This window comes from Theobroma cacao, chromosome 3 (assembly GCF_000208745.1).
Source record: "Theobroma cacao cultivar B97-61/B2 chromosome 3, Criollo_cocoa_genome_V2, whole genome shotgun sequence".
Taxonomy (NCBI): domain Eukaryota; kingdom Viridiplantae; phylum Streptophyta; class Magnoliopsida; order Malvales; family Malvaceae; genus Theobroma; species Theobroma cacao.
Window position 1 is genome coordinate 3,123,597 of NC_030852.1, and position 16,917 is coordinate 3,140,513.

At 30.8% G+C, this 16,917-nt stretch overlaps 1 protein-coding gene across 1 annotated transcript; it reads right to left on the minus strand.

The window, feature by feature from the left end:
• LOC18604215 (TMV resistance protein N) lies at positions 1,599-15,796 on the minus strand. Its single transcript, XM_018116774.1, has 8 exons — positions 15,671-15,796; positions 14,952-15,493; positions 6,343-7,483; positions 5,916-6,251; positions 4,958-5,830; positions 4,429-4,873; positions 2,268-2,398; positions 1,599-2,182 (listed from the first exon to the last, which is right to left on the minus strand). The coding sequence occupies exons 2-8, from the start codon at positions 15,449-15,451 to the stop codon at positions 1,628-1,630; spliced, it is 3,981 nt and encodes a 1,326-aa protein (XP_017972263.1). The 5' UTR covers positions 15,452-15,493; positions 15,671-15,796; the 3' UTR covers positions 1,599-1,627.

Below are 16,917 nucleotides of genomic sequence, written 5' to 3' on the forward strand. Positions count from 1 at the left end.
TCCTTGAAACCCCTTGCATTACTTTAACAAAATGTCTTTACTTCAACGAATTTTCCATCACTGAATATAAAACTTCTAAAGCTATTTTCTAGTTATCCACTACTTGTCACAATCTCAAAGAGAAATTTGGCTAATCAATGAATGATTCTTGACCCAACCCAAGTTCAATCTATTTAGAAGTTGAAACCAATGAGAATCATTATTATCTTATCAAGGTTCTGAAAACTCTTTGTTTAAAATGTGGCTATTAGAGTTTTAATACTCTTTGTTTAAATGTAGATTAGATTAAATTAAAATTAAAATTTAGTTTGAATATTATCCATCCAAATAAATCTTTTTAACATTATTTTTATCTCGTAATTCTATTTAGATAAAGGACTATTAACTTGCAAATCCTCCCTCACTTCATTTATAAAAACACAAGTCTTACTTTCTAAATACTTCCTCTCATAATTGTTTTTACAAGTTATATTTCACAATATATAAATATATATAACATATATTTTTAGTTTCTCTTCATCATTGTGTTATCAACATGAAGGTTATCAAGTTTTTTACAATCTTGAGATTTCTCTTCTGTGACACTTCCTGTTTATACGGCTATACCTCACAAACCCAAAATTCCTCACCCTTATGGATCTCTTCTTAAAGATAAATGCATCCAAAACCATCCCATATTTCCCATAAATTGTTTATAGCCACCTCTAATCACTCACAAAGATTGCCACCAAGTCCGTTCGTTTCTTCCACGACACATCCTGTTTATATCTACTCTTTTAGTGATTCTAATAATCTACCTATATAAGCCATTTATAATATATAAGCATAAGAAATGCTGAAGTTAATTGAATAAGTAGACTTAAGACGAAATACCAGCTTGAGAATCAGGTTGGCAAACCTATAGTATGAGGTTTTTGACCTAGAAGGAGACAAGTGTTTGCGTAGAAGTTATAATGACTAGGCACTCACCTATTTCAAGATTGAGAGCTTGATTTGTATATTTATATAGTGTAAAGTATAAAATTGTTACACGAGATTACATGATTTAAAAAAAATTAAAGACAAAGATATAAGAAAAGATAGATAAGAAAACAAGATCAAATCAGCAAATATTGTCATGTTGTCGATGTTTTGTGCCCAACAATAGTTGATGACTTAAATTATGAGTTCTTAAATTTTAATTTATTTAAAATATTAAAGTTATGAAAAACAATTATGGGCTTTGTCGTAAGATTCTGAAATAGAATAAGAAACCAAATTAACCAAACTGAATTATTATATTTTAGTTTGATTTAATTTGATTTTCATTATAATATGATTTGGTTTGATTTGTTATTTAAAAAAATAGAAACAAAATTTTCAATTCAGTTTAGATTTACCCTTGAACTGACCCAAACTAAACCATGCTCATCTTTTTTATTTTGGGTTGTCGACTTGGGTAGGCCCTATATAAGACTACCTTTTCAAGGCATGGTAATAAATAATACAGTAAGAGAAGAGAAAGATAGAGAAATAACAATATGGAGGTGATATGAAAATTTTAGAAACAAAAACCTTTGCTATCAATGGCAATTCTTGCATTGATATCAAGGCATGAATCGTTTAATTACAACAAGATTACATATAGTTACTCTAATTTGTCTAAACTCTTAATCCTATAAAGAGTCCTTTGGGACTTGAACAAGTGATATATAAAAAGTGGAAAAAGCCAACAAAAACTTATAGTTTTACCTCGCAAATGTTGATAACCAGAGTTGCATTTATGCAGAAGATTATCATCCGGTTCATATATGATATCAATGATAAATTCTTTTATACAGAAATCAGAAAATACTGTACAACTTACTTGATCACCATCTTCCAATTCACCCATAAATCTCCAAGAACTAAACCAACAGATGTTATTCTTGATTTCAGGAATTCCAATGAAACGTTTATAATGGATCCACTTTGTATCTTTGGTCTCATTGACAATCTCAATACGAGATAAAAAATCAAATATTTCATTATTTTCAGAAAAAAGAATGGCCACCAAGTTTAGATAGCCAATATGTTGACCAGGGCTTTGGGCCACTACAAATGAAATCTTATTCCCGATAGCAGGATGAGCATGATAATTGTACCTATCCTCCGGAGGGCCGTAAATATCATATACACTAATTATCCCACAATCATAAAACACCTGTAACAATATTGAAATAATTATAAGTTATAAAAAGAAAGAAAAGAATAATAAACCAAAATGTTGGAAAGGAGATCAAGGAAACCTTAGGGGAAGCAATCATTTTTGATTCCTCTAAATCATTGTAAATTTGCACTTTGAAATTTCCACTGGAGCTCAATTTGAGTAACTCTTCATTTACTTTCAACTCAATCTCTCTCCAAATATCTTCATTTTCTAAAAAATGTGAAAAATAGATAAGTCAGTATTATACAATTTTAATCATCAAATTCTCTGTTTCCAGGAGTATCCGTGTATAAATAAATTGAGTTTAGAAATACAACAAAAAAAAGCCCTTATAGATACAATAGTACAATGGTGTATGAAAAAAAATGATTAAATTTTAAAATTATGATCCAACTTAAAATTAATATTAATATATTAAAAGAATGCCCCAACAATTAAGAATCTGAAACCCAATTAATTTAAAAGACTCAAGTTCAAATCGTAGGAAAAAATGATGAGATTAAACGAGAAAGTGCTACATCTCATTTATGTAGCTTAAGATCTTATGTATAAGAATATGGACAATATTATAAGTGAAGAGGTCATTGCTAAGGGAGAATGATCTCACATTTTTAAGAACCAAGGACTAGATTATATATTACTTATAAATAAGGGCATGCCCCTTTCCTTGCGAGGTACCTTTTCTTAAAAGAACAAAATCACAATAGTGGATCTCAAAATGGATAATATCTTGTAATTGGATGCAGTCCAACAACTTTAACATTAACAAATGGCTTTGTTCGTGGGACTCCATACTCTAACCCTCAAAGAAAACACAATCTATTCTTGAGTGGGGGTTTAATGTTCAGGGGAAAAGATTCACTTTTTTTTTTTTGAAAAGTTAAGTTCCACATCTAAAAGAGCCAAAAAGAACAGTACCCTGCAACATGGTGCAGTCTAACAATCTAACATTATCATTTCTTATTATAATTATGACTATACTTAACCTCAAGTGATTTATAAATTATATTGACCTAAAACAAGCATCCTCAAGTGTTTATAGGATAAACCAAGCCCAATTAACAAGTCAAAAACTAAAGTTTGGGCAACATGGCCTATTTATTTTCTTGTTCATTATTATATTGAAAATATTTTTGGCATAATATCTAAAAATGTCTCTAAAATATTCAAGAAAATTTCATAAATTTTTATACTTTTATTGCGTTCAATCAAGTCCTTTTACTTTTATTTTGAGTCAAATAAGTCCTTATAATTAAAGATTGACTTAGTTAAAATGTCATTCGTCATTTAATGCCACATGGTACTGATTGTAATATGCTGATATGTCATAATTCATAATGTTGTGGCATGTTGACATATCATAATTGATAATAATGTGACATGATAATATGGTCATGTGACATTTTTCACTCTCCATATCAATGTCATGTCAGTGTCATGTAGATATAAAATGACAAGTGACAGTTTAACTAATAATAATTAGTCAATCATTAGTCATAGGTGTTTATTTGACCTAAAATAAAAATACAAAGGTTTGATGGAACATAATAAAAAAAAGAGTTTATTTGAATTTTCTTGAATAATTTAGGGGATTCTTTGAGTATTATGCCAATTTTTTATATTAATATTTTAAATAAATTTAAAAATTAAAAATTAAAACAATATATTTTAACATATATTTTTCATTAGAAAAATATCTTCGAATTGAATTTGACCGTAAAAATTAAAGCCCAATCCTGACCCCAATCGAGCCGAGCTTTTGGGCTTAAATAGAATGTTCGGCCTTTGAATATATCTACTAGCAACGTTAAGCATGAAGACTATCTTCTAATGTTTCTTCTTAGGTCATGGACCAAGGTGGTGCACTATCATTTCATTATTTTTAAATTTAAAATCATCATGTATACTTTTTTTATATATTCATTTCATATAGTATACAGGTGTAAAAAATCACAACATGAGTAACTATGACTTAAAATTTTGAATTATCAAATCAATTAGAAAATATAATTAAATATGTTGGGTTACTAATTAAATTACTTGATTACATGAAAAGTTCATGATTAGATATTCCCTTATTGGTAGCTAGAAAATATTTCGTGCTTAGTTTTTTTTCTCAGATACTCATAGATTAATATAAAAAATTTCCATGAAAAAAGCAAGATAGAAGAAACTATTGATATATAAAGTCAAGCCAAAAGATAAAAAGTTCATATAAATGCTATCTGGTGCAATCATACCTTGAGAGTGTTGTGTAATGTCATCTTCATACGTAATCTTGGTTTCTGATACACATGTAACACCAAATTCTCTTACGTTGAAACCAGAAGTTGCGAATTTGCAGCTCACCAAATCACCATTTTCCAACTGATAATCCATTACTGGCCAGTGGATTAGCCATAAGATTGTTTTATTATTGGTTTTCTCAGGAATTCCAATGAAACTTGAGAGATAAGACCACTTTAACCTCTTGGTCTCATTAACTATGTGCACCGATGGTAGAAACTCAAATATCTCATCACTAAGAAGAGAATAGACTATGCATAAGTTTAACCAACTAACTTTTCCACCAAGATTTTGTGGTAGAGAAAAAGAAATTTCGGACCCTTTAGAGCGATACTCAAACGAGATTGGAACCTCATTTCCGAAGACAAAACAACTAGTTATGCCGCTATCATGAAAAACCTGAGACATTGAAACCATTATTTATGAAAGTATTGAATAATGTAACATAAGAAAACAAAAAGTTTTAGTAGATTGAGAAATGACCTGGGTGGTAGTGAACATTTTTGTGTCCGTAAGATAGTTATAAATTTGTAATTCAATGCTTTCAATCAAGTCCATATTGAAAAAGCTTTCGATCTGTTCCATTTCAAAGTTTTCAATTGGTTCCAACTTGAACACACCTTCGACCTCAATTAGCTTTTCACAACCAAAGACAATACACCTTTTCAAATTTAATAAGCATGACAAACTTGTAATCCTGTACAACGATGGAGATGTTATCATGGGTAAGCCACTTGTTGGAAGCTTTGGAAGCCATTGAAGCTCATTGCAACAAGTCAATAGAAGTTCGTCAAGCTTTGTAAGGCAGATAATGCTCTTAGGAAGGCTATGAATTGGGTTTCTACTTAAATTTAATGATTTCAAGGAAGGTAAGTAGCTCAAATTAGTGGGCATAACATCATCAGATAGTCTGCAACTTTCAAGACTCAACTTTACCAAAGAACAGGGCAAAGATGTCCAAAAGAAACCCAACTCTTTGCTTCTTTTTAGTGATAGCCAAGACAACCATGAATTGGATTCATATATAGCAGTTTCATCTAAGCTAAGCACTCTTAATGATTTCATTTTTTGCAAATCCCTAGGCACATCTTCAAATGTTGAGCAACCAGATAAAATAAGCTCTTCCAAAGAATCTAACAAACCAATTGTCCATGGAAGTTTCTTAAGACTTTTGCAACCTTTAAGGTTTAAAATAGTAAGAGTCTTTATCTTACCGATGGATTGATCAACCTCAATCAACTTTGTGCAATGCTTCAGCATCAACCTTTCAAGACTATGAAGACCTGATAAGTTAAGGATTTTAAGAAGGCCATCGGAGTGATTGAGATTAAGGATCTTCAAATTTGGAAGAAAGTACTGTAGAAAAGGGAAAAAAAAACACTTAGCCATATAATTCTGTTTTACTTCACAAAAAGTAAAGAGAAATGAAATAGTATCACACCTTTGTATCATGCCAAATACATTTGAGGCTACTGTTGCACATCTCAAGAACAACTAGCTTGGAAATATCTAAATTTGTAGGAAGATATTCTTGAGGAAATCCATGCCAACACAACCATATTAAGCTTCTCGGAAAGTCTTTGTAGTTTCCTTTAAGTTTTACATAATCCAACTGAAGTAGTTTAAGTCTCTGCATCTTTACAAATGCATCAATTTCTATATCTACCTCATTTGACATGAGAAATGGATTTTTTGAATGATTTGCTGTTGTCTTTTCATACTTTTCTTCCAATAATCTTTGTAGGTCCATGGTAAGACACTTGATTGTCTTTGTACCCTGTTGGAGAAAGAATCACTTAGTTAAAAAAGTACAACATAAGAAAATATATTGCATAAAAGAAAGTAGAAGAAAATGAAGTCTTTCTTACAATTTTCTCTCTCAATGCATCAAATGCATCTTTATGCCACAACCTGCTTCGTTTCCCAAGGTTCGGAGATTCTTGACGAATAATGTTCCTTCCTATGTCTCTAATCATTTGATGCATCATTAGCATGTTTTTCTCATTAACAACTAAAAGAGACCTATTTATGAGATTTTCAATACCAATTACTGTATAGTAATCACAACCATCTAGAATTGTAGTTGTGTAGTCCTTATCCTTCCCAACGAATACACAAGCTATGTCAAGGAATAGACTTTTATCATGATCATCTTGCAGGTAATCATAGCTTATTTTTAGAATCTTTTGAATTTTGCTATCAGGGATTGTTTTCAATTTCTCTAATGCACTTTTCCATACATTTATACTTTTACCAGCCAAAGATGAACCCAAAACTTGAAGAGCTAAAGGACGACCACCACAATGTTTCACTATACTCCTTGCATATTCCATATAACTGTCAATTGGATCATTCTGTCTGAAGCCATACCACTTAAAAAGTTGAAGGGATTCATTGAAAGTTAATTCTTTTACCTCAAATACCTTGCATAAGTCTTGATAACTTGATGATGCTTCAAGATCAAACATCTGCCTAATAAAAGGATCACTCAGTAAACATTGTTGCCTGCTAGTTATGATAATTTTACTTTCTGGATGGAAAGGAATTTGCACTCCAATTATTTTAGTTATTTTTTCTGAATCATCCACATCGTCTAAGACAAAAAGCACACGTCTACGGCTTATAACTTCTTTGATCTTCGTGATTCCATCATTTGAATTGTATATTTTGTTTGCTTTCCCCTTCAAGATATCTGAAAGAAGTTGTCTTTGCAAACGAATCAAGCCATTGTGTTCTTGAGTAATCTCTCTAACATTAGCAAGGAAACTGGAACTTTCAAATCTTTGGATGTTAAGATTGTAAACAACTTTGGCAATGGTTGTCTTCCCAATCCCTCCAATTCCGCAAATTGTTGCTATGCCAACCTTATTTGATCCATCTCCCAACCACCAATTAATGGATGCCACAACAAAATCTATTCCAACTAAATACGGAGGGACATATAAAATGGTGCAATGGAGTTTATTTTGAACCCGTTTAATAATATCTTGAATGAAATGCGACTCATACCTACAAAATTTAAAATATAACATAACAAGTTACATCTTGGAAATTGAGTAAAAATCCTTTAATATATTTATTTGTTTCTTGCATAATTTTGGTTTTTAATCTTCTTAACTCATCTTACTTGTCCTTAAAATTCTCAAGTGTATGTTAAATATTAAGGGAAACTTATTTAGAAAATTTCATAAACTATTACATTTAATTCATTTAATATGTTACTTTCTTTAAAAAAAATTTACTTTTTTTATTGGTATTTTCAATGGTACCACTTGATATTAGGGAGGCAACCTGCTCCACCTTAACACTAGATTATCAACTTTAATACCCAACCTTGAACCAAAAAACATATATAACCTATGCTCAATTTGTCCTACTTCAAAATTGTTTTTTTTTAATTATTTAATTTAATTTTCATGTAAATTTTTTTTTAATTTAGATTACATCTTAATTATTTTTAAATGTATTCTATTATTAAGTTAATACCTCTAATTAATAATAAATAATAACTTTATTTGTATATTATACATATATCTATAAATATAATATAAAATATAATAGTTTCTATATATACCGCTAGGAGGGCACTCTAAACCTTGATCCAACTATTTTTGAATCGTCAAAATACCCAATAGGTCTCTTTACTATGAGGTTTTCATCAATTTAGTCCTTTAATCCAAAACTGGTCAATTTAGTCCCCATACTTTGAAATTTTGTGCAATCGAGTCACTCCCCTACTACCGTCCAAATTAACCATTAATAGAGCTGACGTGGCACTAACATGTTGACATGGCAAAGATGACATGACATGCCCAAAAAATTTTTTTGACAAAAACTTTTTGGAAATTTTTTCCCATGTCATTTTTATGATACTATATCTTAGGGACTAAATTAAATAAAATTATAGAATACAAAGACTAAATTGAACAAAGATCTATCATATGTGGACTAAATTGGGTACTTTCACCGATTTTTGTTTAACGTGCATTACGTTTGTACCAAAATTTACTTTTACACATCAAAGGTTATTCTTTAGGAATTAAAAACCATTAACTTTCCATTTGTACAAACAATGTACAAACTAATTACACTACTTTCTTTTTGGAAAGATAATAAATATTCTTATTTCATTAGAAAATATTCTCATTTCATTGGAGTAATCCAAGTACTTCTAATAAAAAAACCCCAAGTTAACAAAAAGACCTTGTCATTCTACAATAGCCATTAGGATATCCAAAAAACAGAATGTACATCACCTAATCCTTTCAAGAGACTTGTAATGTCTACTTGAACAAAAATCAAGTAAAATTATATGGATTGGATGTGTCACACTTGACTATGCAATTTTAAAGGCAATAGTTAGACCAAGTATTTATGATATACTTAGGCAAAAAGTTGTCACCTAACAGAATCCAGGAGTCATAGAAGAGATGTTATCAATAAACTAAGTTATCTACCCAATTAGGTATATCATGGCTTGTTGAGTAACTCAAGGTCATGGTAGGTTGAATGGGGTCTTTGCCCATTAGAAAGATCCTAGTAGAGACTTTCTAAAATGGCTTCGAGGGTTGTTGTTTTGAATAAAATAGTGTGAAAGTTGTTTAAAATATTAAAACCTTGTTTTAAATAGTCTATACATAATATTTACAAATCGCTTATTTATTCAGCCTTAATTATATACATTGCAATGGCTAACAACTTATTACTTCGAAGCATCTTAGATGCAAACAAACTCATTAGCCCAAACTTCTTTGATTGGTTTTGGAACCTCAAGATTGTCTTGAAACAGGAGAAGAAATCATATGTCCCAAACACTCTTCTTCCACCACTTGTTGTTGATAATGTTAGTGTTAAGAATTGGGATTCGTATCAACATTATAAGGATGATGATGATCAAGCGACATGTATGATGCTGGCGAGCATGTTTCTCGAGCTTCAAAAGTAACATGAGCATATGGATGTCCGAGCCATGATATTTCACCTTAAAGAGTTATTCGATAAGGAAGGGTACATTGAGTGATACGAGATCTCTAAGGAATTGTTCTAGTGTAAAATGGTAGAAAGTAGTTCTATCAAGGCCCATGTGTTGAAAATTATTAGGCTCATTGAAAGGCTTGGACAATTGGGGCTGACGTAAGAGCATGAGCTAAGTACAAACTAAGTTCTTCAATATTTCCCTAACAACTCTACTCAATTCATGTTGAACTTCCATATGAACCATTTGGAAACTACTCTTCTTAAGCTTCTGAATATGCTGAACATGGTAGAAAAGTCCATCAAGATGGACAAAAGAGTTTTACTTCTTGTTTTATCTTCAAAAGCTTACAAGAAACCTACAAAAAGAAAGCCAACAAATGGAAGAAGGTGGAGTCTCAAACCAAAAAGGCATTAAAGCCTAAGGTAAGTGTGCACAAGGACAATGAGAAGGGACTTGCCAATCATTGTGGCAAACCTAGCATTGGAGAAGGAATTGTAAGGAATATTTAGCTATCGTGAACAAGAAAAAGAAGGTTGGTGAAGGTTCAAGTTCAAGTACTATTTGCTGAGTAATTTTATTTTACTTTAAAGGTATATGATACCTTGGAATTGGTTATAATGTGTATGAAATGTTGTAGGAACCAAGGAGAAAGGTGTGTAGGATTTTGGCTGAGGAGGCGACAACATGGATGGACAAGATGGAGCATTGGATGCTGCATTAGGTGGTTATACTCCTATTAGATATGATATGTTGCATAATTTGATCAAATGTTTTTGAAACATTTTGATATTTCAATTATTGCCATATGAATGGTTGAGGAAACATTTATGTTTTGACATTGGATGTTTGAACTTTTATGTTTCATTTTGAATAATTATTTGGAAAAATTATATCAATTCACTATCCACATTTCATATTTATCCTTGTAATTATATTTGATCAATTATGAATTTCAAGATCAAACTATTTAAATATTTTCAAATGAGTTTAGGGTAAGAATTCATATTAACTACTAAGGCAAGTAACTTTATTTAAATGATATCTTAGTGAAAGATTACATGATCTCATAGTTAATTATTCAAAGATGAACAAAGATTCATATTAAATGGAACTTTCTTATGAATAAAACATGAAGATATTCATTCAAAGAAGAATGCAAATTCATAAAATGATATGAATCAGTCCATACCTCTTCAATACATGAAGCCCATTATAACATTCAAACCAATAAGATTCCATGAAATATTCAAGATAGTTTGAATATTACAATTACTATGGATCTTGGACTTAGTGTGAGCATGATGATACTTAGAAAGGAGTTTCTTAAGTATCACTTGGTTGCAAAGGAATCTAACATTTAAGATTTTACATAAAGATGTGTAATCTATACGTTTTTTATGTATAAGAACTCCACTTGGGGTTATACATTTCACTCTATTATTTGAATTCAAAAGGTTTGATTCAAAGAATGAATAAGTATATTTATCTTATACAAATCAAGAGATTAGAGGGAGTGAACCCAAATTTTATGTTATACAATTGCATGAGATGCAATATAAATACAAAGAAGCTACCAAATTCAAAAGGAATTATGTAGCATAACTTGAAGTGGCGTATGCATATGACGCATATAGCATAATCCAATTAAAATGGTTTCAAGGTGTTAAAGGGACTATACATGTAAATAAAGTCATATACATCCTATTACAAAAGGCTTCAATAGGAAGATATTTAGATCATTAGTTCACGAAACTAATAAAGGGTTCTAAACATTGTTAATGTAACAATAAAGCATATCAATAGAACTTGGATCTCATTAGATTTAAATATAGTCATATGACAAGATGCCAAGACATCACATAGATGGATAAACGTGATTGACCACATTAAAAGGCATAAGCAAGTCTCCACAAAGACACGATTGCTAGATGAATTGGAGCTATATACGATGAGCTAGTGATTGCTTTGTGTTAATGGGAGATGCGGGAATGAGCCTTGTAGCCAATCAGATTGGTTAAGGCTTAGATCCAATCATGCAATTATATCATTTATACTGAATGATTAAAGATATTCCTTCATCAATAAGATTATGCTTATAAGCCTATTGGATGAAGCTCATGAGATTAACATGCCTGGGAAGGAAAATGTAAAATGTTATAATTATGAGATTCTTATGCATCAAAGCATAATCTTTAAATTATTCCTAGTCGATGTATCATTGAAATTGGACACCAATGATACTTAAAGACTAGTACATTCTATGTTCCTTACTTCGAAAGTAAGCAACCGATCTCATAAGTTGAAGTATAAGGATACTTGAAACTAGAATATAGGTGCTTGTTTTAGGAACAAGTTCACTGAACATGAATCGACATGAAGATTCCTTTTAGTATTTCATTCTAGAGTTAATGGAGCATATCATCATGTGACAATCATGCAAGTGATCCTTAGACTTGAGACAATAGGTTGTCTTATATGAGGATTGCTATACTTTGATTTCATCTTTGCGAGTCTTAAGTAAGATGCCTAAAAAGGATTCTTTTTGGTGTAGCATGAGATATATGCAGGCAAATAAGTGGTTAAGCTAGGATTCAACACTCCGAGTGATTAAGGAGTTGTATCTCGACTTTTTATGCCTTGAGTTAGTCTATGTGAAAACTTTGGCTAGAGCACAATGGATGTTAGGAAATGAATTTCTTATAATCCATGATAGCTAATCAGTGCCATGACAAACATGGAAGGTTTATGAGTTGACATTGTACCATGCTCTTAAGCTTTTTGAGATACATGATGAAAGGATTGAATGAACTGAGAGACTGATCACTAAAAGGTTGAGTCAAACCATTTTGACTCTTCTAACATTTGTATAGCCATGATGGATTGCTAGATCTCGCTCATGGTCTCTGATCATAAAGTACTGGATAATGTGATCAGTGCAAAATTCAAAGTAATTTGAATTTATTTAATACTATATTTAATTTGTTGATTACATTTTGTGGTCATTGCCAACATGTTGGAAGCCTAATGGGTCACATACAAAGGTGAATATTGAGATTAAATTCAGAGAGGTGATTAAGTTGGACTTAATCAAAACTAGAAGTTATGAACTTCTATTGAACTTAATTAAAAGGTTTAATTAACTGCAAAGACCAATTACCAATTACATAGAAATGTCATTAGGGCTGAAATTGGTCCATGATATAAATACTTTGGTTAAGCTACTTAGCCTAAAAACCTAGCCACTGCTTAACACTGGTAAGTAGTGTTGTCGCACCTTGTGAGTGTGAGAGAGAAAAATCCTTTTTTCTCTTGTTCTTTTGGCTAGGGTGAAAGGAAGGGCATAGTGTTTAGAACACATCCTTGCTAGCACATTGAAGGCTTGGCAATCCCATCCTCTTGTAGGGATTTCTCCATTCATCGTATGGACTTTCATTAGACGTTGCAGAAAAATTTCTTGGACAACTTTGGTTTGCAACAACCAGGCTTGGTGTGAAGTCTCTTGGAGGGCTTGTTTGATGGAGTTGGTACAAGGAATCAAACTTTCCTTTGTACCCAAGGTAATGACCAAATCACATGTGTGTTTTATTGCATTATGTATTATCCAAAAAACCATGAAAGTGACCTTGAGTGGAAAGGTCAATTTTAATTGTTACCCGTTCCTTTTGTATTTTGTTTTATTTACATTATTTGTGTTATGAGGCATGGCCAGATCTTTCCCATTGAAACTAAGATTTTCATATCATAAATAAAAGTAAAGCAATGGCTGACCAATTGATTTATAGACCCATAGACCCCAAACCTTTCCTTTGTAAAGGGTTGAGGGTTTAGTTTATCAAACCATGTCAGCCATGACATGTCAACCAGATCATAAATAAAAGTGTAACCATGGTTGACATGGCAGCAAACTAAACCTTTTACAAAATAAAAGTCTGGGGTCTGTGGGTCTTGCATCTGTATATTAATTAGTTGGTCATTGCCCTACTTTTATTTATATAATCTGAAAATCTTAGTTTGTTGCTATAGTTTTGTCTATATTGTAGATACCTGGTGGCTTTCATTTGCATTATTAACGGTTATTTGGACGATGCTAGAGGAGGGAATCGGTCGTACGAAATCTCAAGATATAGGGACTAAATTGATCAATTTTAAAATAGATGGATTAAATTGACTAAGACCACCTTTAGAGTACTTTACTCATTTTTTAATTATCAAACTCGACCCAACTAGCCTTGACCCCCAATTTCAAACTAAAAAAAACTACCCCTACTGGGTCAGGGCAAGATGAAACCAGTTATGGGTTATTTTGTCATTGTTAATCTTTTATAAATTCTTTTTGTTGGTCCCTATTTTAATAGTACCGAATTTAAGAAAAGTTGGTTTCAATGAAATTACATGTCATTATAACTTTTGGGTCTTGTGAAATTTATTGTGTAATACAGGAGATACTAGTATGAATGTCAACTTAGAAGTCACTACTGAACGGAGACAAACATATATAAATATTTTAATTTCTTCCACGTAAAATACTAAGTATAAATAATTTTAGAAAGGTGAGATAAAAATGATTAATTATATTCAAATTATCAATACTAATATATAATGTAACTAATTAAATTAGTATTAAGAATTCAGAGATGTCAGTTTAATTAAAATTAAGAAAAAAATAAATAAAATAATAAAGATATATATTCATTTTTTTATTTACTTACTCAATTCAATTTAAAATTCTTTGATATTTATTCTTTTCTCCTCTAAATATTTGTCTCTGTAGGATACCTACTTTCTATGTATTCAGGTAATAAAATAACTAGAATTGTTACTCTTTTTCTTTTTACTCAATTAGTAGTATTTATTCAAACATCCGATGCTGAACGCCAAGTACTAAACATATGGCCGCTTAGACCAAAGGAACAACACTACCTAGCACAGAGTAATCCCATAAAAACATGCCAAAGAAAAACATCTTTCAACTTACGCACCTAACACACTCTATATATATATATATATATANACCAACACTACTATATATATATATATATATATATATCTTATAGAATTGTTGCTTTCTTTTATTCTCTTCTTATTAATTTTATTTTAAATACTCTCTTCATTTCAAAATTGAATGTCCACCTAACCTTTATTGAGTCAAACTTAACCACTTTGAACTTTTAATTTTAAAATTTCAAAATTTTAAAAAATTAAAATTGCATAATTTTTTTGCAATACCTTGTGGAATTAAAAATTAAAAAATTGAAATTTTCTTACTTTAGAACTTTTCAAAATTTTTTGGAAATTTTAATTACATATGAAAATATAATAAATAATAATCAAAGTCAATTTTATATGACAAAAAAAATTGAAAATGGACATTCGATTTGAAATAGAAGTAGTAAAATAGGTTGTTCTCTCAATTATTGAAAATACATAGAACTAGTATCATGAAATAATGAGCATATATAAATTTTTAAGAAGACATCAAATAGTTTAAAACTTGCTTACCTATCTTCTAGAAGCATGCCTCCCAAATCCGCAACTTCTCGTAAAGCAGCCCTCCATCTTTGTACCATGTCCATCTCAGACTTGAAGCTCTCTTCGTGTCTAGCAAACGCTTCTGCAAAACTCCCTGTCTGCTTCTTGACTTGAGATGGATTCACGTCATAGAAAATTGGCAAAACAATGTGTTTGGAGAATTTCCTATGTTCCATTATCTTTACAAGTTCATTAAGGCACCATGTTGATGAAGCATAATTCTTTGAGAAGACAATGATAGATGCTTTTGACTCATATATTGCTCTTTCAATTTCGTCTCTTATCTTCTCTCCTCTCTCAATTTCATTGTCATCCCTATAAGTGTGAATCCCTGCTTGCATCAAAGCTATATAAAGGTGATCGGTAAAGTTTTTTCGCGTATCTACACCTCTAAAACTCAAGAATACATCATAAATGTATCGAGAAATCGATGAGGAGGACTCCTGGTGGTTGACCATTGAAACAGACATCAAAAAAGAATACAAGAGAATCTGGATTGGCTGATGAGGCACCTAAAATAATGTAGAACAACTTAATTATCTCTTCAAAAGAAAGAATTTAATAAAAAAATGAAGGCCTTATAACAAGATCAAAGACTAAAAAAATAAGTAGTTATATAAGTTAAAGCTAGAGCTAGGAATATTAAAGATTATAACTAAGCTGGTAAATGAATTTAGACAAGACAGCACCTTGCTAACAGCTTTTCGTTGTACTTGTACTCTCTGTGAAGAGAGAGTGGATTGTAAAATCAGAATAATGATCAAGAAAGAGATAACATTTGCTTGTTGTATAGGTATTAGATAGGATGGGTTGTTACGAACTAAGAGCGCTATAATCAAATACCAGAACTACAACCCTTTTTATACTTCAAGTTCACATGACAAAGCCCTTCCTATTGCATCTTTATTGCAATTATGTGTTGTCATTTTCATCTGACTCTAAGGAGTTAAGAAGAGAAAAGCTAATTAGAAAAAAACTAGATTGGCAAGAATTTTCATTTAGGTTAATCATAACTAGGAAACCTTTTTTTTTCTAAGAAAATAACTTTAAGTAAAAAATAATAGACACTAGGTACGTAGAGCTTTGACGTATATATCTTGGATATATAATTTTGAATACATATATACTCGGATTACAATTTGTTAAGAATTTGAGAATATGGTGTTCTAAAAGTAAGTATATTCTTATTTTTAATTTTATTTAATTTATTTGTAATGAAGGTACATTTTGAAAATAAGAAGAAGAATTTGTTTTAAGTAAGCATTCATTATCTAGTTATTAAGGTATCATGATTTTATTGAGATAGTAAACTGCATTTGTATGAAAAGCTATATATAGGAGACATGTATTTTAATTGAATCTAAAAATTATTCACAATCATCTAATAAAATTAGTCTCTTTATTGTGATAAAACTGTAGTATCCAGATTATTTCCAATAAAACGAATGTGATTCACTTCAAGAGAATGATAAGTCTCAAATCATCAGAATGGTTGATTTCGAGTAATGACATTGTAACATGAAATGGAATCACGTGAGAATCAAATTTAAGTTTAATGGTTATTTAAATCTTGATCTCACACTTATGCATTTGCTTATGATAGAACTGAAATCCTGATGGATTGTAGACTCATGTTTTATCTCTTTATAGTATTTGATATACGATGGAAATGATCATCATAATAGAGAGCTGATCTAAACTTTGTATTTTGAGATTATAATCGAGATGAACATCCAAAAATCTATGCCGAAATAGTGAAATTCATATTATTAATATTACTTTTAATGTTTTCAAGAAGATTGGTGATTAATTCAGAAATATATACCTAAATAATAGAGTTTATAGCGTTAACGTCATTTCTGGTCTGTTGCAATTTGCAAGTGAGTTGAGATGCAAAAGTCTTCGGTCGTCCATTTCTGGATATCAATTCATGGTT